Below are 25,941 nucleotides of genomic sequence, written 5' to 3'. Positions count from 1 at the left end.
TTATTTTTTAAATTTAGATCAGGGTTCTGCAACCTGTGGCTCTTTAGACACTTGACAATGGCTCTTTATTATTTTGGCTAAAAATAATGAAGAGCCAGCTAATCTTTGGAAAAATAGAAACACCAACAAATTGAATTTCACAAATCAATTGACTCTAAATAATACAAACAGAATTTTTTTGTTTTTTTATTACTGAAATGGGATTTCAGAAACCGATTTAAAATGTATTGATTCTCTTTTCACAAGTTTTTTCCTTCACTTTTGAAATGGCACTGTGATTATTTAGAAAATATTTGGTATGTATCTCTTTAAAAAAGGCCACATTATGTTTGTGGCTCTAAACAAAATTATCAGTTGGACTGCACATAATATTTGGCTCTTTGGATGTAAATGTTGCAAACCCTCGTCTAGAAGTACTTAAAACGGGTTCCTTTCTGTAACCAAACCTATCTCCTTTGTTCCATTCGTGTTGTTCTCTTCACTTTTACTGTGCTTGCATCACACTTAATCAAACTCTTTCTGAACAACCTCTTTATTTTTGCTTTTGTAGGTTCGACTACCAGGAGCTGCTTCACAACGCCAGTTTCTGCTTGGTGCCCCGGGGCCGTCGACTGGGATCCTTTCGCTTCTTGGAGGCCTTACAGGTGGGTTCCTGCTTAGATGGATGTCAGTGTGGTTTAAGTTCAAAGAATGCAGATCCTTACAATGTCAAATTTTATCACTAAACATTCTTTTAATTTCTTTAAAAACTGTTTGTCTTTTTAAGTTATTTTTAAATTAAAAAGGTCCAATATCCTGCATTTTATGCCCTTTAAAATACACTATAGGCATTTAAATGTTAAATTATTTTATTTGCTTTGCATACTATTCATTTGTTCTGAAATACTCGTTGAGTTCTTCAGACACCGAAGAGAGAGACACCTGCCTTAATCGGGAGCCACCCACTTCATGACGTCCCCATATTAAGTGACTTCTGGCAATTAAGCTCTTCAGCAGCATGGTTGAACAAAATCTACGACCCCTCACAGGCAAAAAATGCAGTTTTGCGGCAAAAATATTAATTTTCAAAAAAGACTTGCTTTTAATTCTTACACGTTTCCGTTTGTTGTGACTTTGCTTCCATTGTACAAAACAGAGAATATAGAAAAAAAGGAAACTGTGTCACAGTGAAACTTTAGCACCAATTTAGCAATTTACTCTCTCTTCTGTTTTGAAATTGCTAATAACATTTTTGATAATGAATTTTGCCATCTGCTGGTGCAGCAGAGCCAATAAAATGTTTTTGGAGTCCAACCAGTTGCAAACAGATAAATGCAGCTAACAGTACAGCTCTATTGTCTCCGGTTGCAGAATATATTTGAATAAGCAAATGCAAAAACTTTAGCCTGACGTAGTCCTACTCAATTCTAGTCAGAATATGAGTCTGCTCCATAGAGCTGTGATTATGGGGCGTGTTTTGAACGAACCAGGAAAAAAAATGCCTCGCACTCAATTGGATAGACCTACAACCAATAAGAGCAACGGAGTGCGTGACGTATGTTAAGCGATGCATAGTTGTCAACAAAAATCAAAGCGTGCAGTTGCACGCCTAGAATAAGAAGATGAGCCTTGATCCCGTTTCTCTGTTCCTCTTTTAAAATTAATTTGCTGTCGATATCTTCTAGAACAGACCTAATAGCAGAATCTACACACCTCGACTCTCCAGCGGCAGCCATTGTTGTTGTCACCCATGCGCGCTTTGGTCACGTGGTTGATTACGTTACTGTTGATCATCTGTCCATCATCGTATAAAGCCCGCCCTGACAATTTGATTGGATCGCCAGAGGGTGGGCGATCATACTCGCTCTACTATGGAGCAATGCCAGACCGAACTTCCCGACCTCAAACCTTGTGGGCGGGACTAAGTTCGGAATGGCACCCAGGCTACAAAAACTTTCTCTCAGCAGACATTTTGTTTCCTAAGGTTGTAAGAAAGAGATTTCCTCAAGATCCACTTGTCCAACGAAATGTAGGTTGCATTACATCTTTAGGAAACTTTCAAACCAAAAGTGTTTAGAATTCATAAAAATTTCCCAGTTTTGACACAAATAAGACATAAAGTAACCAGTAATTTTTCTCACAGCTTAGTATTGGGTCATAATTAGGAGACAGTTATCTGTGAGTCTTTGGAGCTCCAACTGAGCTATTCAACCATTCAAACAGCTCCCAGTAACTCTCTGACAGGACCAAAGCTGAATTATATCAGTATTGACAATCTGTCATATCTCTAAAATAGAAAAGGCCTGTTTGAGTAGATACACCACAGAGAAGACACAGCCGCTCACCACAGATGTGTTCATCTTCCATTAGCAAATCGTTTTTATCCATTTCACTGCTTTGACATTATTTATCTGGCAAAATTCAGCTGTCATGTTTTTAAACGTGACTTCCTTCAGTTTTAATCATGTTTTAAAACTCAGCAACATTAAGTTTTTTTCTTACTCTTGTTATTAGTATTTTAAGTCTACTTATGAAGACTTTAAATACTGCTGGAAACAAGTTTTGATTTATGAAACCTGATCTACTGTGTTTTTCAAACTGTCCAATATCCTTCTGATGTGTGCAAACACAAACAGCAACCCTGGGAAGTTTAACCTTCTGTACATTTATGCTTTTTCTTTCAGCCATTTCTTTATCATATTGATTAACCTACATAAAAACTAAAAATAAACCTTTTGCAATCAAGCAAATAGGAAATAAGCTTGATGAAGGTTGATTTACACTGTATATACTGTATATATCCCATGCACCTTTTTCTTCCTTTGACACATTCTCCTTCTTTGACTATTTGAGTTGATGTAACGAGTAAATTTCTCCACTGTGAGATCAAAAAGTCAATCAATCAATCTATCAATTTAGTATTCAGCTCAGAATATGTAGAATAATTAAAAACCTAAGAGAAAATAAAATAAAACGCTTTCTGGTAAAACTACAGTAGAAGCTGAAGGTTTTTCATAAATAATGATGGACTTTTGAGTGTTTTTAATAAGAAAGCTCCCAGCTGAATAGAGAGTTATGAGGATAAAAGTGAAAAAGACAAAAGAGTTATATCACCAGAGTCAAAGTAATGAAATCGTTTCTGGGGCAGTTATCGATCACAATCCTGGCATTTTGGAAAGCTCCTTTAATCCTTCAGTCTCACTTGATTAAGAATCCTGTGGAACTTGAACTTTAAACAAAAGAATCAGACTTAGCCATTTTTTTCTTCCTTTTTTTTCTGCTAACTTTCTGACAAGGCTTCCTTCTAGCTGTTCAGCATATAATAATAGACGGGGGGACAAACCCAGAATATCTTGAATTCAGTCGTGGGTAAGGCTTGTAGGCATGTTTTACTTATATGTGTGAAAAGGACAACAGATCAATTATTTTCTTAAAATGTTAAATATTTTTAGACTGAACAGGAACTTTGTAGTTTTGGGGTTTTAGATTTACAAAATTCAAGCCTTCAACAGCATCCCACTATCTTCATTCACTTAATATCAGTTACATGAGACGTGTTAGTTTTCAAAATATTCCTGATAAATCCAACACTTCTAATTAGAAGGGAGCTATATAGCTGTTAATTTATTCCCTGTTTTAACATTTTAGCTGAAAATTAGCACCATGGCTTTTCAGATAAAGCATGAATATTTAAAATGAAAATTCGAATGCCCATTTAAGCACAATTTAAGGGAGTTGTTGAAACAGAACAATCTCTTTTCCATCAGCAACAAACGATGAACCCTTTTAAGAATCTCTCCATAAAATAAATTTAACACTCAGCCTCTCAGAGCGCAATGAAATCTGCTCCTAATGAATTAAACCCCATAAATGGTTCTTCCAAATATCAAGGCTCACTGGAAAATAGATAAATTCAATTCCTTTCGGCTTTAATCTGTCTGGCAACATCGTTTGTTTGAAGGGAACTTAGCTGAAATACATTCAAAGTGTCTCACGGAAGAAAGCAATCAAAAAGGATAAAAAAGCACTCAGTAAAGGAAAGAAAAACACTTAAAGCTGATCCTTCCCCACGCTCCCCTTTCAACTTCGGCTGCTCAGACTTTTATGTGTCACTGAAACTGGCTTCCTTTTTTCTGCTGTGAAATCATGTCAACAGTATAAAAATAAAATGATCTCCACTTATATCTTAATGACAAATCGCTCCTTTGAAAGAAATATTAATTTTTCCTCCTCGGCTGACATCTATGGCTTATTAAACACAGCTACCACAGAAACCCTAGTTCCACTATCTGACTCAAGTGTGAGAAATATTTCATATTATTAAGTTTAATGAGAAATTGAAGTAAAGATGATTTTCACCTGCCTTTCAAATGCGTGATTCTCGCTCTTATTAAGACGTACTTGTTTGTATTTCTTGTGCTTTTGCAGGCTGCCTGTATTCCAGTTATTCTGAGTAACGGCTGGGAGCTTCCATTCTCTGAAGTAATCGACTGGAGGAAAGCTGCCATCATTGGAGATGAGAGATTACTGTTACAGGTACTTAGTAATATCGGAAATAAAAATGATCTAGGACTGTTATAAGATTGTGAAAATGGCTGGTTTGAATGACACAAATGGGAAGACAAAGTGCTCAAAGGCATATATTTAAATTAGAGAATCCTTCTATAGATCTAAAGCAGGCATGACTAAGGAGGTGAGAGAAATATCTCAAAATAACCTCAACAAAGGGGGCAATCTCTCCCCCAAAATGAACACCATCAGCAGGTAAAATAGGGCCCTTCAGCAGTGGCTAATCAGTGTGAAGGAATATCAACAGTATCCTATAGAAAACTGCCATTATAGCTTCCAGATCCCCTGGGCAACCATGGAAATCCAGCTGAGGCCGATAAGAAAAACAGATGGGAGACACTAAAATACAGTAGGCTGCGAAATGAGTCTTCAGTTTGAGTTTGATTGAAACACTTTAATTCTGTCTAAACAGTGTGAATAAATATGCAGACAAATAAATCTAGAACAGACAAAGCTGTGGATTTTTTTTGTCTGTTATCACTTAATTTTATTTGATAATCAGACAGGATGGTTAAGGAAACTAGTTTATCAAGGCTTTTTGTCTTTCAGAGGACTTTCTGATGTGCTAATGGAAAAAATAGAATTTTTGTTCTAAGACTAGGGAGGTGATAGCCAGAATAGAATTAAATGGCAGAGAGTAGATTGTCCTTAAGCAATTGCATAAATAATAGAAAATAGTCCTGGTCCTCTTGCAGCATAACAGACCCATAGCCTCACACTACCTCTTCCATGTTTGACTTCTTGTATGATGTTGCTTTCCTAAGTGATGTAAGCTACAGTTTCTACAACTGGCTCTCAACACCTCGGTAATATTCAATGGGATCCTATCCAACTAAAAGACTCTACCCAGAAGCTGTCTAAAGACCGTTAGGACAGACAGTCAAAGGATATGACTCCTACTCTGTCATATTCCCTGATTTAGCTTAGACTCAAACTGACGTTTAAGAGAAAAAAAAATATTTTAAAGCGGCTCCTACCTGCACTTAACCTTTTTAAACTTTATGTTGTCATCAAATTAAGATCCCTTGGACAGGCAGTCTGATAGAATCATGCTTAATGTAAGTTTTTTTTTAACAAAACTTTATAAAATCTGACATGAGATTACAGAAATCAATGATCAAAGAGCCCAGCTTTACACAAGAACTTTAATAGCTTGTACTGATTTTTCAGGAATCTTGGGAGTTTAAGTCAATGTTAAAACCTTAGCCAGACGAGTAAGTGTAATGAAAGCATGGATCCGGTGTGCAATATTTCGATTGTATACATGTAGATAATTATTTTTAACCTCTTTCTACAGCAAAGCCACATAAAAATGTTGCAGACAAGACATTTTATGTCTGTCTTTTCTGTTATAACTTAATAGCAGAGACTTAAAAGTACAAAGATATGTTAAAAAAGCTAAGTTCTCTGAGCAGAAGGTAGCTGAATCTACCTCTGTCTTTGCGACTTACTAAATGTTCTTTTGTTTAGATATGGCACATGATAATCAGAGTCATTTACACTCACACCTAGAGCTATTTATACCAACGATGCATTTCCCTACAAATGGAACACCTTCTGTTCCTTTTAATAACAGCTGCAGTGTGATATTAAGATTTTGTAATTAGTCTCACTATTACTGCATGTCACCTGGGCGACCTTTAGCACCATCTGGACAGCCAAACAGACCTGTGGTTGTTTGTATTTTGGGAATTTCAAACTAAAAGTGTCAGCCTTTAATTAGAGGGTCTCTGATTCAAGCCCTTAACAAACACTATATATAAATAGATGCATATATGTGCATGTATGTACGTATGCTAAAATATAGATTTTTTAGACATCAAGGATCCATTGAGGCCCAAATGTACCAACGCTTTTAGTTTTTGTTTTTTTTCACATCCTCATTTGCACAAATTGATGCCCCTCTATAGATCTTGCTAATTGTTGGTTAAGGTGACATTTGTGAAGCGATAAGTGTGTTCCGAGAGAGACTGAGATGCATACTTATAATTAGGTTTGAGGAAAACAGACATTCTTCCATTAATTCATGTGAAGCATGTGATGCAGAAATGTCAAGAGTAAATGAAAATATAGCTGCAGAGATGAAAGGAAAAAGCTTCTCAGAAAAGAACCTGACATTTGCCAGCACACACAAATAAAAGGAAATTAAACATCTGACTGCTGTGCTCTCTTTGTTCGGGTTAAAGAATGCAGACGCACTAACAGATAATGAGCAATTTCAAACATGAATCAAACAGCATCTTGTAGTTTAACAGCTTTTGTACAAGGTGCTTTTGCTTGGTTTTCAATTTGCAAAAAAAAAGAAAATTCTGTTTTCCTTCTCTATTAAAAGCATGAAAATATAGCAGAGATAGTTGGAGAATATTTAATCCACTACTTTTTGTTTTGTCTATCGAATCTATATTTAGAGGAACCTCACTCTTTTTAACAACATTGTTTCAGGTTATTGACAAAAGCAGCCATCTGTTTCTGCACAGCGCTCTTAAGGACCAACAACGTAATTTCAGTCAGGTTCACATCTAGACGCTAGCTGGGCCATTGCAAGTATTGCCTCACTTACAGTGCTGGTTCAGTCCAGGGATCAGTAAAAATGGGAAAATGAAGACCTTCAATTGGCCAAGTTTGCTCTCAAACAGACTCTTCAGGCCTGGGTCCAAACTATGTTATGCAAAATGAAGGCATTGTTTCAGGGGCCTTTTTTTTCATTATTCTAAAGGAAAGAAAATCAAGAAGAAAGTCTGTAATCAAACAATCTGCAACAGCATGTATTGGGGCAGTTCTCAATAGAGTATGAAGTAGCAAGGATGAGAATAAGCTCATCCAAGGCCATGGTTCCTGATTGGAAAAAAGGTAGCTTCTCTCCTTCAGGTTAAAGGAGAGTTCCTGCCTCAAGTGCAGGAGCTCAAGTATCTTAAGGTCCTATATATGAGTGAGGGGAGATGCTGCACCGGTCTGTTGTAATGAAGTGTAAGCTGAAAAGGCAAGGCACTCGATTTACTGGACAGTCACGACCAAAAGAACAAGGTCCCAGAAAAAAGGACCTGAAAGTAGCTTTCTCTAAGGGAGTGCCCTGTAACTGCACTGTAAAAAAGATCTCGAAATTCCTTAAATTATTATTTACCCTTGATTTGAGTAGGTAAATAAGATGATCTGCCAATGGATTGAGTATTTCTCCTCTGAAAATAAAATAATTAGATAAAATGCATAAAATAAGAAAATGCATTTTTTCTTATTTTAAATGTAAATTGTCTTGGTACATTGGGAAAGTGTCTAACTTACTTCCTCAATTCAAGGAAAAAATGCACTTATTTGAAGAAAGTATGAGCACTTTGTAAAACATTGTTCCACTACCACTCATATGTCTTTATTTTTGTCTTAATAAAATTTAAAGAAATTTTATTCAAATTTTTCTGAGAAGATGACACAGCTAATATGAGCAGTTAACATCCACAAATAGTCAGCAGCTTTATGTAAGAAAAAGTCTAATAACAAGTTTGAAAAAACCATCACCACCATCTTCAGACTGCCTCAGGATACACGCTCTTATCTTCGGTCTCCTTTTATAAATGTCATTGTAACTTTTGTCATCTTTTTAATAAGTATCAGCCGAAGAGCTGGGTATCTTAAAAGATTACAAAAATCTACCAGAGGGTTTAGCTTTGCTTTTGATTTGGAAAATATTCCTGGGGGATTCTGTCTTTTAGTACAGATAATGCTAAAGTGTGAAAACAAAACAAATCAGTTTCTATACAAGAGGTTGTCTTTAAAGTATCCGCTTTAATGAATTATTTTGTCATCTATTTATGTGTGCTCAGGGAAAGGTTTTTAATAAACAGCAAATAGATTGGAGTAAACCTAAATGTTTTTTTTTTGCTTTCATTCACTAGCTGCTCAAACAACAGGTGGCAGTAAAATCAGAAAGATCCTCAATATTACATGTGTATAGCTAGTGAGAAATCCACCAATTTTAAAGGACTACTAAATTAGGTGGATAAAGTTTATATTAGACATCAAATTCCCTTTAAATGTCCTAGAAAAATCCACTAAACCTCGCCTGAAGTTGGGCAGTTTACAATGAATCTCTGAGTCCATTACAGCCTTTGTGCCTGAACATCAAACTGATGCAGGACAAACGCAACTTATTTGAGCTCCTCGTTTTTGTACCTTACAAAAAAATGAAAATGCAACCTATATCAGTCAACATTTTGTTAAGGAATTTAAAAACAGGAAAAGATTGTTGTCTTTCGCTTATCTGGCACCGTGCTGCAAGGGCATAAGTCCTAAATAAGAAACCAAGGACTTCCTCTCTCCAAACACCTCCCCCAGCTGTATTGGGGAAGCCAAAAGAGTTCCCAGGCCAGACATAGTCCATACAGCATGTTTTGGGTCGTCCCCTGGACATTGTCACTGCAGGACACACCTGAAACAACTCAGCTGACTCCTTTTGATGTGGAGGAAGAGATGCAGCTCTACTCTAAGCCTATTCAGATGACTTATCTCCTCACTTTGCTGTATCTATTTACTGTATCTTTACTGTATCTTTACAGTGCCAAGCCACCCTGCGGAAAACGGTAATTTCTGCGGCTTGTATCAGGAATCACTTCCTTTCGGTCTTGATCCAAATTTCCTGACTGCAGGGGACGGTATAGGTATACGAACATAAACTGACCGGTAAATGGAGAGCTTTGCCTTCTGGCTCGGCTCTCTCTTTACCACAGTTGAGCAGTGTTAGCATTATAGTGGCAGGCGCACTGATCTGTCTATTGATCTGCTCCATTATCCCTTTACATACGTATGAACAGGACCTATAAAAAACGTGGACTTCCCCCTACTGTACTTAAGGCAGGAACTCTCTTCCAGCCTGAAGGCAAGCCACCTTTTCCTAAAAAGTTGTCGTGCATGCTATAGATTTTGGCAGGGGTGCAGCAAGCAGAGGCATATCATCTGCAAAAAAGTAGAGATGAAATCTTTGGCTGCACCTCAAAATAATTTCCATAAAGTTTATGAACTGGGGCCCTGCCAGAGTCCAACATGCACTAGGAAATGGTCTGACGATAATGCTGACAATGCCAACAAATGAACAAGATCCTGGTTCACTTTTGCAGAGCCCATAAAAAAAGGGGCCCTGACTCTGTAGTCCTGAAGTGGCCTGCCACACAGTGGGACCTGGAGAAGTTCAATATCCTCTCCAGGTCCAAATAACACATGTGGACCGGTAGGGAAAGCACCAATGAACCCCTCAAGTATCCTGCAGAGGGTGTAGAGATGTTAAAGTACTCCACGGTTGGGACAAAATCACAGTGCTCATTCTGAAGCCGAGATTTGACAGTCAGTTGGACCCTCCTCTCCAGCAACTTGGCACAGGCCATCCCAGAAAGGCTGAAAAAAGTAATTCACTAAAGTTGGACCCGCTTCCCACTTCTTATGGAGGGGAACCACCACCCAAGTCTTTGAGCCCAGGAAGGAGGTACCCAATGAGAACAGGTCCTACCTGTTTGAACAGCGTTTTTATATTTCATCTTCCCCTGCAGCCAGGTTGCACTTCTCTTCTATGGTATTGAACCTAAATAGAATACACTACCGTTCATGCAGTAAACAATTTCCCCTCCGTAAAGTTATCGTGGTTACCACATAACATAATAAATGTCAAAACAGCCACTTAAAATGTGTAAACCTTCCTAGGTATCCAAAACTCAATTCTTACTTGAACAATTTTGTTTTATTGGCATTCTAAAATTCAGTTTCTGCTTGTAAAAATCTATTTTAGGTACTCTATTATTAGGGTTCTGACTTGGAATGAGTTTTTGACCAGGAATATTCCTATTTTAGTGAACAAAAAATGGTACAACACAGAGTACAGTGCTTTTAATAAATGTCAAAACAGCCACTTAAAATGTGTAAACCTTCCTAGGTATCCAAAACTCAATTCTTACTTGAACAATTTTGTTTTATTGGCATTCTAAAATTCAGTTTCTGCTTGTAAAAATCTATTTTAGGTACTCTATTATTAGGGTTCTGACTTGGAATGAGTTTTTGACCAGGAATATTCCTATTTTAGTGAACAAAAAATGGTACAACACAGAGTACAGTGCTTTTAATAAATGTCAAAACAGCCACTTAAAATGTGTAAACCTTCCTAGGTATCCAAAACTCAATTCTTACTTGAACAATTTTGTTTTATTGGCATTCTAAAATTCAGTTTCTGCTTGTAAAAATCTATTTTAGGTACTCTATTATTAGGGTTCTGACTTGGAATGAGTTTTTGACCAGGAATATTCCTATTTTAGTGAACAAAAAATGGTACAACACAGAGTACAGTGCTTTTAATAAATGTCAAAACAGCCTGATATAGAAGACTACATATAAACTTACACATTGACTCAAGCAGCAATATTATGCTACACCATCTCTGTTGAATCTGTAGCCCTGTTGCTCACATTTTTCAATATTTTCTTTAATTCTGCATTAAAACCCCCAATTCCAATGGTGGAAAATAGCTAGACTTCTTCTCTGTTGTCATGGTGACTTACTTGTCTATTCGAGGCTCCATTGATGATGGCTTTTTATAGTTGTAGTGGTATGCTTTTGACTTCAAGTAAACCTTCTTATGGCTGGAAACCGAAAACTCAGTGTCCAACCTCAGGATAGATCAAGAAATTCACTATCAGTTTGTTAAACCTGCTTTTAAGGGGTGTGGCAATGTTTCCTGGGTCATGAGTGTGACCCCTCGTTCAGAAGTTAGAGTCTATTGACCATTGTTGCATGTCTTCCCTCCCTTTAATCCTATTCCCTGACTCTGATAATAATAAAAAAAACTCTGATAATAATAAAAAATGCTTTGTGAAATGGACCTTGGGTAAATTAACCTGACTCCGCCAGATGGATTTGTTCCGCATATCCATCTGGAAACCTTCCGTTGAAGTGATTTTGGGAAGGGGCAAAAATACTGGTTAGCTGATTGGCCTATGTTGGTGATAGACGGGCTAAATAAACCAATCAGATCAACGAAGCATATGACGTACTAACAGACCGACGACGAAAACACGACCACAAGCCAGGCTACTCTTGCCGAAACCAGTCGGGAGAAGAGCAAAAACATNTGCCGAAACCAGTCGGGAGAAGAGCAAAAACATCTTTTCCTCTGAGAAAAGCCTCCAGAGCAGTGTTTTGCTCTTCTTTCAGTAAAGAAATACTCTGTAATTACGATAAAACTTGCTTGATAGCCACGCTAACTCTAGTTTCATCGGCTGAAGCCGCCATGTTCTTTAGACTGAACTGTCGTTGCGTCACACCTCAACCCGCCTCAAAGCCAACGCTGATTGTACGTTCGTTTGGTGAACGGCTCCAAATTTCCTATAACGGAGAGTCTCCAGACTGATTTGCGAGTGAAACCTTGAAAGCTTGCAAGATCAGGATGGTCTCACGAGGCCATGGGTAAATACCCATTAATTCAATTCAGATCTAAGTTAATGAAAAGGCATTTATATATATTTTTGAGAGATGCCCTGATTATTAAACTTCCTCTTAGATGTTACTTTTGTAAAACCATTCAATAGAATTTATTATCAGAAAAAATCCATGGATTCTTATAGATCTACCAAAAGAAAAGTACATTTTTGTCTGATTTATTCATTTTGTTTGTAAATCTTTTCGAGTGCATAATCTCAGAACTGCTCCTGGTTGAACAAAAAACTCTAATCCTTCCAACACTTACTGAGAAAGTTGAAAGTCATTACTTTCAATTACATCTCTGAGCTCCAGTATCGAACAGTTTAATATGTAGAGTGTCGGTTTCCCCCCCATGGAGACAAGCATGTAAAAAACAGACACCAAGGTATTCAGATGGACGCAAAATCCCCCTGCTGAGAAACATAAACATTGTTAGAGTTAATGGGAGGAAGAGAATGGAGCTGATTAGATTGGTGGTGCTTATACCCCCCCTTTGAGAGCTGAGTAGTCACAACTCAAGCTGCTATGCTGTCAGCAGCAGAATAATCCCACACTTTACACTGGTTCTGATGGAAATATTTACCCTTGTATGTCTTTACAACCTACCAGTTACTATGGTGACTTCTATTCAGTAAATTTAAAGAGAAGTGGGTAAAGAGCCCCTTAGACATCAGAAGCACTCAATACCTGTTAGTTAAAATAAACATATAGTAATTCATTTCTATTGATTTTCATTTTAGGTTCTAATTTTCTAATAATGCAGCAAATGCAAAAAGATCTTCTTTTTTAAAAAGATTTGGATTCTTTTGGGGATGAAAAAATATTTCTGTTATTTTCTGATGTCACTGTACACCTCTGAAGTATCTTCGGCATAAACTCATCCTAATGCAAAACCTTACCATAGGTGAAGTGGCCTCTGATGGTTTGACAAGATAATCTATTATTAGTTTCATGAAAATTATCAAATAAGGATCAGATTCTGCAACAAAAATGCAGCCATTAAGGCAGGTAAAGCACTGCTACTGTTGGGATCAGGTCCACTTGGTTGGTTATAAAAGATGAAACACGAGGATCTTGCAAGACTGACAAGGAGGATTAAAGTGTTGCTAAGTTACCATTTTTATTTATAGCAGAAACTATAAATTAATAAGGAAACTGGTCTCAAGTGTTTCATTATTCTTTTGTTTAGTTTTATCCAAACAGGACTTTTTTTTTTACATATGACCAGGGATATTAGTGAGAATTCCTGTATAAATAAATAAGTGCTAAATAAGCAGCAGAAGCATAATGGTCAGATTTATAAAGCTTAAGGCAGGCTTGCAGCTCAAACTTGTGATGGCGGCGTCTGGACAACCAGTTGATCATTCTAGTAAAGATACTTTAACGATAATCAACAGAATCATTTCTAAGGTTCTGCTTACAAGAAAAGCACTTTTAACTCCACCAAGCAGCACATGTTGCCCTAAACTGTTAATTACACCTATAGCTAAAACACACAGATGGTCGTTATATTATCAAATTTAAATTAATTGTTCCTTAGCATAAGGCACAACTCTTGCTAAAAACAAATATATCCATAAATTTTGTTTAAAGTTTTCAACTGATCCTGCAAAAGTATTATCAATGTTTCCTTTTCCTTTGTTTTTCTCTCTAGTAAAATACCTCCGGATTTAGAGTCCGATGCTGAAGCTGTCAATACTCACTGCTGCCACCCTCTGGTTTAGTGGGGAACTGCTTGTTCCATCAAATTTCCCTAACTCCCAATGTTAGAGAATCTTTAAAACAGATTAGGTTTGCATCCAGATTAGGTTTGCAACTAACGATTATTTTGCTTATCAATTAATCCATCAATTATTCTTTGATTGATTAACAATCGGTTAGCAATATGGTTCATTAGAGAAGATTTTTTTACAGAATTAAACCAGGTGAAACTAAAATGTTTCCATGTGGAGTTCTGGAAAAAGCATAATTAAAGAGGTAAACTTTTTTTTTTTTTTATCTTAAATGCGAAATATTAATATATCTTTTTAGAATTTTGTTACACCTACTGCTCTAAGTGGATTACTCTGTCCGCTAAAGGCATGTTTTGGAGTTTACACTCAAGTTAAAGATAAAAGGATTATTAAATTAGTTGACAATAATTTCAATTATGATTTAACAACGATTTATCTGATTAATTCTTTCAGCCTTAATCCAGATTAATATCTGGGTCATCACCAAAATGTAATTAACTGTTCATTGGCATGATATGCACCCCTAATAAAAATCAGCCCATTACCTTTTTAGTTATTAACAGACATGACAAACCAACGGTTATGAAATAACCTCCTTGCTGGAGGTAAAAAAGGGAAAACTAACTGCATCAAGTTACAGTAGCCAGTAATGTGTGTTTCACGTATTTAGTTCAAATCTGGGCTGCTTTAGTGTCGCTGTTCCTCATAAAACACTAAACTTTGCAGAATGTACCTGGTGAAACTTGTATTTAATACTTTAGAGCTGTTGTGTAGAGAATATTCTTGACCTCATCTTTTTGAATGATAAATGTTATTTGTTTTTCAAAGAGCTAAAAAAGATAAATGCTCTTTTTTTCATAGAGCTGAGACTAAACTAAATTAGGACTTATGAGCACGCCTTAGACTGATTTTATCCCAGTAAAGCTTATTGATGCCCGTGGTCTCTTGGAAACACTCTACCAATTATTCAAATGTTGCTGAGTTATGTCTAATTTACTAATGCATTTAAAATCCATAAATAAATGTGGTGTGCTAAATTAATCTGTCTGTTTAATTTTGAACCATTATAGAATTTTGCTTCTTTCAGATCAGGTCGTAATAAAAATTAGGCTGTATTCGTTTAACCACTTATGGGTATACTGTGGATTACATTTATTCCAGACTGTATTTATACGAAACCCAAAATGAACAAATAATAAGCTAAAAAAGATCAGAACATACAATAGTCTTATAGAATTAAAATGCCTACATAAGTAAAGTGTTTGATTTTAATTGGCTGCAGAGACCTGTGTGTTCCTGCTGATTTGTTTTCTTGAAGAGCTGATTGTGTAAACTGAGAAGACTCTTCTGTTTTTAGATAACAGAGATGTGCGGATTAAGCCACAGTTTGGGAACTCGGACGCCCTTAATGGTTTTCTTGCAGATTTTTAAACTTTGAAGGCTGATGTCGATTTTTCTGGATATTGCTTTTTTCACCTATATTTGAAGCATGACATGAATGACAAAGAAATCAAGAGAATTTGTTCAATGGAACGTCTGACAAGCATTGAGTGTAGGTTTCTAAAAGATTTGTTAAATGGAGATGTCAGTCAGCATGGGATCAATTTGATAAGCAGATCAGAAATGCAGTTTTGTTTAAAAAAAAACAAAAAAAACTCTTACACTTATTGTTATTTACCCTAGCCATGAATACGGCTTAAAAATGTCCTGAGAATAAGCTGAATGATGGACAGAAGATGGAATTAGAGGGGCTCAAACCTGAGGGGGAAATTTCCTTTTAATCTTTACTTTCCACTAAATAACTTATGCTTCCTCCACCTGTCTACCCATTTTTTTACACCCCCTCGATTTTTACCTTTCACTCCATGTTGTTTAAAACCTAACTTAATCTATCCCACTGTCATCTGAACAGCTTTCCTCTGCTCTCGCTCCAGGTTCCCTCCATTACCCGATCCGTGGGCCGTGACAGGATCCTGGCTCTCCGCCAACAGACCCAGTTCCTTTGGGACGCCTACTTCTCCTCTGTAGCCAAAATAGTCTTAACCACTCTGGAGGTAAGCTTGCAGAAAATTGTCTTAGATGAGAGTTTGTGGGTTTAGTTTGTCAGAAGGACTTTGTCTAATCAGCTAAACTGAAACATCTTGTTCTGTAGCGTACATTGCCCCTGGCTGTGCATCACCTTGGAAAGTTAAGACCTCACAGTTTCTGTCTCCTGATGACAGCTGTGTTTTTATCCATTGCTGTTTTCCTATTTGTATATTTGCTCACCATCTTTTTTTAAGGTCTGTTGGGTTTGAAGCTTGAATGTCATCAGAGAAATTGAAAATAAATGAATTTAGTAGATTCACGCTCAAAGTTTTATATTGTATTTGTGAGGTCCATACTACAGTTTAGCAAGAGTTTTTCAATTAATTACATAATCTCTGAAAATGTATTTGAGTAAATCAGTTGAAGAGGTGCAACTCATATTCTAACCACGTACAGAACATTTATTTTTATAAATTTAACCAACAGAAGGATTTCTGATACAGGGATGTCAGACAAACGATAAGAACAGTTATTGTTCTGTTCAGTATCTGTTCATTATAAAACTTGGTTTGGTTATTACTGTTGAATTGAATTTCTATAGTGTTACTAGAGCCCAGGTCGCAATCTTGGGTTTGGAAAGTTTTATGTCTTTGGCAATATGACATTGATTATGTTTATTTGTAGAAGTCCATAAAAATGAAAGCTAAAAGGGACAAACCAATAATGCTTTAGTAGAAAAGTGTATCCAAAGTGGCAAATTAATCAACCTATAGAAGTTAAACAGGTTTGCAGCCATTAGGTTTTCGATCGCATAGTTAAGGAATCACTTTCCTTTCCATATTCAAATTGGTAAATGTAATGGTAAATGTCGTTACCCAGTCTGGACCTGAGAGATACCCAGTATCGTGGCTTCAGCTGCTAAAACAGATACGTTATCTAAATGCCTGGGAATGTTTCCATTGGGTTGTTTCATTACCAGAACCTTACTTCTACATAAAGCTAAATGTCAAACCTTGAGGTTTGAAATTGCACATTTAATCTCCACAATCACATTTAAAATTTCTGTTGGTCTAAACCAGCATTTATACTCTGAGCAGAGCTTTTCCTATCCATCTACCTTGCTGATCATATCCTGTGAAGATTTTTAAATTGTCTATTGCATTTGCAAAAAAGATAGGGGGATAAAGGGATAATTTTGTAAAACTTTATAATGAAACAAAACTGAAAAGATCAACTTTTCAGTTTTTCATCTGACTGTTACATTTTAAAACAAAAACCGAAAATAAACAAAGCTCAAGTTCTGTTGAAAATCTTGGAGTGCTCTAAAATTCCCCAGATTAGGATTATCTGATTGGGCTAAATAAATGAGGCCACTGAGAGGATTTAAACTAAATATTGTCAATCCAAATCAACCTAAACATGTTAAAAGAAGAGTGCTATTTAATTACAAAACTACGGTGGCCAACAACTGCAAACACTCAGCAAACCACAAAACAAGCTGCAAAAACAAGTGTGATGCAAACTTCCAAACATGCAAGGACAAAAAACAAATGCAAAAGAAAAAAATACAAACAAAAAAGAAACAAGCTACAAACAAGTGCAATGCCGAAATGAGCTGCGAGCATGCATAATGCAAACTGCAAAAAAAGCAAACACAAAAAACAAAAAAAACAAAACAAAAGAAAAACGTTGCAAAAAAAAGAAAATCCTGAAATCTTGGAACACAGCTAGCCCAACACTCACCCTTTTTAACTACTTTCTTAAATTTGCATAATTCCTTGTGAAAACTTATCACATTTGTTTTTAAATTCAATTTTGGTTATATTAGGTTCACCAAAGTCCTTGCTTAGCTCTTTACTGTGCAGTTATTTTTATATCTTAAGGAAACATATTCCAGGACATTACAACTTTTTTCATGCTTTCTTGTACTATATACACTCTTCTTTTATTGTCTGTTGGATTTTTATCTTAATGGCATCTTGCTTTAACTCGGTCCTTTGTACTCTATATAAGCTACTGGAACCAGAAATTCCCTGAAGGGGCAATCTCAAGTGATAAATAAAGTTGAGTCTAAGTCTTAGTTTAAGTGTTTCTAATGTCCTCATTAAGCTAGTTCTGCTAATTGGCTATGCTAACATTTTCACCATCATGTTTATGATACACCTGCTCCTAACACAATTTTTATAGCATTTTTCCCACTCTAAGCTATACAGTACAGGGGCTCAACCTCCCCTGTGCCTTACAAATAGCAAGGAGTGTGTCTGTTTTTTCCAAATCCTAGCATCAATACAAGATTTATTGTTTCCCTGTGGTTTAAAATAAAACAAAATTCTATTAATTCAGAAAATGTATGGTTTTACATCTTGATTAAGAATTATTTTCAAAGCATCAATTGATAAAAAATATTTATCTCAGGACATTAGAAAATAATTATTTTCAGTGATTTTAAAAGTGAGGTGCAAGAAATGACTAATCTTTCTCAATTTTCTAAACTTCTGATTTGACCAATTTTTCTAATACATTGAAATTCTGGTACCAAAGAATTTTTCTATTGAACTTAATTAGAAACATTTGTTATCGGTATAAGGCTTGGTATCAACTCATTAAAGAACAACTTTCACCAAATTTTACTTTGTCTCATTGGTGATATTTGCATAACCTCAAACCTTTTACAAAAAGTATAACAGAAAATATAAAACATTTCTAAAGTCAGTGTTGTACTATACAGAAGTGTTTAAATTATGGAGTGAAAAGTCATTGTATCTGCTGCTAAGTCCCTTTTGAAATGTAATTTGTTAGAGTCTGTAACTGCATAAAGAACAGTCTGATAAAAAGAAAAAACAGATGGAGCTATTAAGTAGTTTTGTGAGGAAATTGTGATATTTTAGCTAATCCCACATTAAATGCTCAGATTAATAAAGGGATATGAGACGGCAGCTTTTCTGTTGCACAAACAAAAACCTTGGTGGCTTCACCAAATGCCCGGCTCTAGCAGAGTATGAAATTAGACAGATGTCCAGTGACAGTCATGTACTGCTGGCCAGATGTGCAAAGAACCCCGGAGCCAGCATGTCACCGGGCTAAATGGGTGTAATGGAGCGTTGTTGATAACTTTAGTTTCCCACATGCAGCTAGCCTGGCACTTAGTTTCAAACAGTGGGTGTGTTAATATGTTTCTGTGTGAAACAAAGCTGAATGCAAGAGAATGGTGTGCAGTTAGACTTGAAATATGAAGAAAAACAAAATAAAAATGTGTATTTTAGTTTCTCTTATGCTATAAATATTGATACATATGAACAGTGTTTAAGTCCTGTATGACAGGCTGAGGTAGGTCTATAATCAAATAATAAAGCTAATATCATCAAGTTCAAGTCACACTGTTGTCTGGGTGCTCACATAACCTGCTTGTGGTGGGTTTCATGGAAACTATTCCCATTTATATATTCATCCTTTGTCAACCCCAAACTGGCATCAGTACTTCAAGTCTATCAATTAGGATGTTTGATCATAGCAGTCAGTATGGCAGTTGATAAATAACACTAAGCATGGTAATTCACTGAGGCCGAATTAATGCTTGAATTTGGTGACGTATCAGTGATAATTCTGGTACTTTACCTAGAATGACAATGTAAGAAAGAAGAGACACAAATCTGTACTGTGGAACACATTATTATTATCACTAAATCCATTAAACTAAGTCCATGAGATGTGAGTATGGCTGAAGAATGAGGAATAACATTTCTCTGTAGAAAGACCGAATTCCTTCTAAATAATAGGGTAAAGAGTTTGGATAACTAAGAAGTGTTTAAAACTCGACGCTTTCTTCTGCATCTAAAAGGAGCTAATTAAGGTCAGAGTTCCATTTGGGTACATTCCTGTGGTTTTGTTTTGCACCATTGTCGCCATTCACTCATCCACAACGGCCATTTCTTGTAAAGTCAAAGACTCAAAGCTGTCAGGATCTGTGGAGTTTGTAAAGGACCCAAATGCAGAGCTTGTAGATCTAATTAAGAGGTATATTGTACAGAATAATCCAGAAAGGAACTCAGGAATAAAAAAAAAGTAGGAGACGCTCAGGAGACAAAAACATAAGGAATAAAAAGAATCCAGTAAACAGTAACTGCTGAGGAGGAGTATATATGCCAAACAGAACAATGAATGGAGTGATCAACTGATTGGGAGCAGGTGTGCACAGAAAGATCTAGAAGGGAGGTAGGGGGAAAGGAGGTTGGCACAAGGGGGCAACAGAGAGTAAACAAGAAACACAACAGACACTAAATGGAAATGAAACTAATGACTTGGAAAACACAGAATGACATAAATTAAAGTGTAAGAGAAAACCTAAAAGGAAAACTTAAAGGTCTATAAAGTCCAGAAAGGGCAGAATAAGAACAAATGCAATAGTCAAAGCTCAAGTTCAGTTGAAAATCTTGAAACGGACCAAAGAAAGATTAAAACAAATTAAAATAGCTCAAACTAACTACTTTAACAAGTGTGAACCTGTTGTACGAATGACAACATTTTAGGAAAGGAGGAGACTGATTGGACCAAAAGAGAAATCATTTTTCTTGACCAAATCAGTGAGTTCAGTGAGAGAACCTAAACCTAAACATTGTAATGAAGTCAACAAATTTATTCAAACATCTTAAAAGAAGAGTGTTGTTTAACTACAAAACTACAACCACGGACAGCTGCAAACGCATAGCAAACCACAAAACAAGCTGCAAAAATATGTTATGCAAACTCCAGAACACACAAAAAAAAAGAAATGCAATGCAAATAAGAAAGAAGCACGCTACAAACAGGTGCAATCACGCAGAAAATGGGGAAATAAGCTACACGTATAATGCAAACCCCAAAAGACGCAAACACAAAAAAATGCAAAAGAAAAAAGCTGCAAACAAAATGCTGCAATCACAAAAACTAGAACAAAAAACCTACAATCAACAAAAAAAGTTGCAAACTGAATATACCTCAGCCGCCAACAAAATGCTGCAAGTGAGCACAAACAAAAAGCTGCAGTCACAGAAAGGAAATGATGCAAATATTAAAAACAGCTGGAAAAATGTCACTATTGAATCATGTGGAAAAAGTGGTTTGCATCTCACAATCTATTCTTTCAAAAATAAGCTTTTTTCTGATGCCAGGTGTAAATTGTGATTGAATCAATTAAGTGGGGCTTCCAAATTCCACCTTTACACCATTAGCAAAAAGACCTTGGTGGCTTCATCAAATGGCCAGCCCTAGCAGAGTATGAAATTGAAGGTGTCCACGGACAGTCATGCACTGCCAGGTTTTTGCCAATCAGCCAGGTTTCCTTAGATAGAAGCTTTCAACCAATTTGACTATGATCTAATTAAACAGTTACTGTAAATGCCTTGAGATTCCATGTCCTGTGAATTGGCACCAGCTTGGAACTAACAGCCCCAGTTTTTATTTTAAATTCAGCTTCTTCTCAACTTGCAGCAGGTTTCCACTGCAAGCCACCGCCATGCTTTACTTTAGGTACAGTCAGAGTATATTTCATTGTTTTCTCACAAGACAATAGAGGCATTTGTTCTTTTTATAATTTCCAAGGCTATCAACATTTCATGTATTTTAAGGTTTCCATTTAAAAAAAAACATGAATTATTTTTATTTCTTAAAATAATTTACGATAATTTAATAAGTGTAGTGGAAGAATTTCGCAAATTTTTTAAATTGTCAAAAAAATAAAGACAAAAAATGCGAATACACAACCCTATACCCACTCCCGAGGGAAAGGCTATTAAACGTATGCGACAAGCCCATTTCTCTTCATGCTTGCTCTTTTAAGTTGCTGTTGCATCGCTCATACAAGTTTACTTTCCAGAAGAAGATTTGCAATTTTTCAAGTATGTCAGACTCACTAAGTTAAAACGGAGAAGAGCATGTAAGACGGCCTTATGTAAAAACATATAACCAGAATGATTGACAGTTAGGAGGACCACTTATTTTGATGATCCAACCGGAAAAAGAACATAAACCACTATACCTTTAAGCCCTTCTGACCACAAAAGTCACTCAAATTTTAAAAGGTACTACAATAAAGACTATTATTCAGGGGTTTTAATGTCTTTTAGACAGCATGAGTTATTTAAAAATAGAATTAAGAGCTTAAATGGATAAAATGTCTATATTATTAGTTTTATTTAACTATTTAAACTCTTAATGTGTAATTTGTTTATTCAAAACATCTGGACAATTTTCAGTTTTACCATAAAACCGAATTGGTTCATGAATTTTTTTTGCAACTGCATATTTAGAGGAAGAAAAAGACCTTTATATGATATTTGTACATGCATTGCTTGGAGTACTGTAAGATGTGTCATTTATCTTACGCTGAAGCCACAGCAGAGGAAATGTTCTGACCTATGGTAACAACCCAGATGGATATTATTAGCTGTATAACAAATGATCAGCTCATGTTGGGGTTAAATTGACTCCAATGTAAGAGAAGAACTTCAAAACAAGCAACAACCCTTGGAGAGACTTCCCCAGCACACCAGATGCTACCAAGCAGCTGCTTCCTTTTCATTTCATCAGAACTTTAAGCTATTATCTACAATCTGTTGGACAAGTTATGTTTCTTTATAGAGATAGATATTAAATGTTCTGCTCATACAAGCATGTTAAGAACGGGATGTGAGTGTTTTTGGAAATTATTTCTTTTTTTACATTTTCTGAACTATCACTAGCTTTCTTTTTCTCTACCTCCCACAGATCATACAGGACCGAGTGGAGGCTCATGTGTCCCGAAATCACCTGCTGTGGAATTTCCTACCTGGTGGCCTCTTTGCGCTCCCACAGTACTCAACTGATCCTGCTCAGTTCCCTTTTTACTATGCCATCCTGGGTTAGTACAGAGATCTTCTAGCTACTTAAGCATTTATGTAAAACAGATATTTTTCTTTCTCTTACCACTTAGAAACAGCCTTAAATTCTATTCTTGATTTAACAGGAAGCCAATGAAGAGAAGCTAGAATAGGAGAGATATGATCTCTATTTTTAATTTTCATCAGAACTCTGGCTGCAGCATTTTGGATCAGATGAAGGCTTTTAACTACAGTTTGTGGACTTCCTGATAGTAAAGAATTACAATAATCCAGCCTTAAAGTAATAAATGTATGGACTAGTTTCTCAGCATCCTCCTTGGACAGGATATTGCTATTTTTTGCAATAATCAGCAGATGAATGAAGAAAATTCTAGAAACCTCTGGGATTGAAATGACAGGTCCTGATAAAAAAAAATAACACCAAGATTTTTTGCTCTATTATCTTTTTTTTTTTTTTTTTTTTTAACAGTGTCCTGTCTGGCAAGGTGGCAATAATTTTGCTTTATTATCTGAAATCAGTTTAATCCCATCCAAATGAATTGACTGACTAATCAGCTTGTTTTTCAATGACTCTGGTCCAAATACTATAACTACTGTTTTGTCTGTATTCATGAGCAGAAAGTTAAGAGTCATCCAGTTTTTTATGTCTTCAAGACGTGCCTCTGACTAAAAAGACATGCCTCTATGTAATGAGTTAGCCTCATCTGGATTTATAGACATATATAGCTGAGTATCATCAGCATAACAGTGGAAATTAATCCCATGCTGTCTAATAATTCTACCGATTGGGAGCATATATATAGTAAAGAGAACTGGTCCTAGCACTGATCCCTGTGGTACTCCACAGGTCACCCTTGAGCATGTTGAAGATGTGTCATTAACATGAACAAACTGAAATCGATCAGATAGATAAGATTTAAATCAGTCTAGAGCTGTTCCTTTAATTCCAACAAAATATTCAAGCATTTCCCAAATCTTGATCTGTGCATCTGTAATATAAACCAATGAGATCATCGCATGGCAAGAAAAGGTGATGGGGATATTTTGAAAGCCATTTTGTACAATAACAGCTTTCGTATTGTCTGAGGGGTTGATGTCGCTGCCGTCTGACCATTAGATGTCATTGAAAATTATGCACTGCAGCTATAAAACTACAAAGTCGCTGCCATCTGTTCGGTAAGTGGTTACGGTAAACAGCTGTACCCTGATAATAAATTAACATGTGTGTTGAATTTACAGTATAAGAACTTTGTATTTGTGATTCATAAAACCCCAGTCTGTCAATTGAGTCTTAGAGTGGGGCAGTGGAAGTGTGATTCTATTATAAAAAACAGGGCTATGAGTGTGATTTCATCTAGGGTAGCTCATTGAACTCCATCTGGTCTCAGTCAATGTTTGCAGCTTAGGCCAGGAAAACTAGAGGAAGCCTACTGCACAGACACACACTCTTCTCATAAACTCTGTAATCTGAGGTAAAGTAATGAAGCGTGGGCAGCTGGAGCCAGGAGGCACACCATGGTCCACCTTCACCGCCCACCACTGGAGACAAACAAGCGGGAAAGGACCTTGGCATAAAATATCCCCGCTTCTGCAAGCAACTCTGAAGTCAAGGACTAATCTGTTGTTTATTTTATTTAGTGCATGCACAGTGAAACGTGAAGAAAAGAACAAAAGGGATCTGATTATGGATGTATTCAACCTCGATATGGCCTTTCAATATCCCCAGGTTGCTAATTTAGGGTTATTCAAATTCCTTTAGGGGAACCAAAAGCACATTGTGGATTATAGGTTGGAAATAAAGCAGCAAAATGATTTATACATATACCATGCATCAGTAAAAGTTGTGAAATTTCTGCAAGGCAGTGATGGTTTGAGATTTTTTTCTCCCAAACAAAAACATCTATAGTTCATATGGGAAAATCTGCATATACTGAAAATTTACCACTGAACACTTTTTGACAAATACACGTCAGCCACATATATCTGGCAGATTGGAAAATAAAAGGTTTTATGTATTATAGTGTGAATATAAATGGTGTCTGATGGCAGAAGAGTTTAGAAACTTTAAGCCGCAGGCTGTGAGGTTGGTTGTCTGTGTGGGTGTGTGTGTGCCGACCACAGCGATTCTCCGTGGACTGAAGCTGTAACTCAGATCGATGTTTGTCTTCCTCACAGGAATTGTGGACACTCAGGTTAGGAGGTGGAGAGGAGGGAGGTTTTAGAGCGAGAGATGGAGCTGTTTTGTTTATGCCTCTGCAGTAAATCACTATTTCTGCTGCTGTCGCTGCTGTTCGGGGAATAACCCGCCGTCAATGCCGTGTGTTCGGCGGTCTCACTCTGCTACCTTTCCATAACTTTTGATGGCGAAGCAGTTGCAACTTCTGCCTGACACTTTGAAAAAGTTTGACTTACTGTTCAGACACATTGGCCTCCGGAGCAGCATGAATGTCTTGATATGAAGCTTAAAGTTACAGCTTACCTTCAGTTTAAGAGAAAAAAAGAACGAGTTGCCTAACAATATTCTGGCTGATGGAAAATGTAACTTCATGGAATTGCTTGGATACTCTTAAGTCCCTTTTCAAGGCTTGAATAGTCAATTCTGCTTCAGATAAAATGATTAAGTCTAAAGAAAACTATAGTTTCACTGCTATTTATCTTAATTAGTTAACTGTGTTTGAATTTTTGGAAAGAAAACTACTTGATATGTCTTTTGATGAGGCTGATGATATAATTATTACCCCAAAGTCTATATCAAATTGAAGGTGAAGGTGAATCAAATTGACCTAAGGTGGAGCATGGAGGAGAGATTTGGAAATTACCGGTACTACATTCAAAGAACCGTTCTTTCTCTCAGTCTGGATAAATACAACATATTTAGTGTCAAAAATCAACACTTTCTGTAAAAAGACAACACAAATTTGGAAAAATATCTTCTAAAGAAAATGTGTTTTCATTTAGCGTACCAACATTTTATTATTTGTGGAAACAAAAAAAAAAGACAAACAGTTCTTGCAAAAGGTTGTATATCTTATTTTTACATGGGATGTTGATGTTTGTGGAAAATTGTGTCACAAAGGACATTTTTTTCAACCTTAATGATAAAAACATAAAAAAAAAAACAGATCCGTTATCTTGCACAAAGTCATGGCAGTTCATCAATAAAAACATTTTAGCATTTTTTCTAAAATCTACTGTATTTGTTATTAAAGTTATATTTAAAAAAAAATACCTGTTCTCTTTCATTTTTAACAAGTTTTTATTTCATTTTAATAGGTTGCAGATCCCTGACATGGATCAACAAGCAAATGGTGATAATCAAAACTAGTTGC

General features: G+C 36.2%; 1 protein-coding gene across 1 annotated transcript in view; it reads left to right on the top strand.

Annotated features, from left to right (window-relative positions):
- The window catches only part of LOC107082854 (exostosin-1-like), a 328,874-nt gene that overhangs the window by 266,379 nt on the left and 36,554 nt on the right, over positions 1-25,941 (top strand). Inside the window, exons 4-7 of the mRNA XM_015371737.1 lie at positions 551-644; positions 4,408-4,515; positions 15,665-15,784; positions 22,500-22,632. Coding sequence (XP_015227223.1) covers positions 551-644; positions 4,408-4,515; positions 15,665-15,784; positions 22,500-22,632 — 455 coding nt within the window. The remainder of the gene's footprint in view (positions 1-550; positions 645-4,407; positions 4,516-15,664; positions 15,785-22,499; positions 22,633-25,941) is intronic.

The sequence above is a fragment of the Cyprinodon variegatus genome, unplaced genomic scaffold, assembly GCF_000732505.1.
Source record: "Cyprinodon variegatus isolate N-32 unplaced genomic scaffold, C_variegatus-1.0 Scaffold64, whole genome shotgun sequence".
NCBI lineage: Eukaryota > Metazoa > Chordata > Actinopteri > Cyprinodontiformes > Cyprinodontidae > Cyprinodon > Cyprinodon variegatus.
Note: the sequence above shows the minus strand (reverse complement) of the source record. Positions and strands in the feature narration are given on the sequence as shown.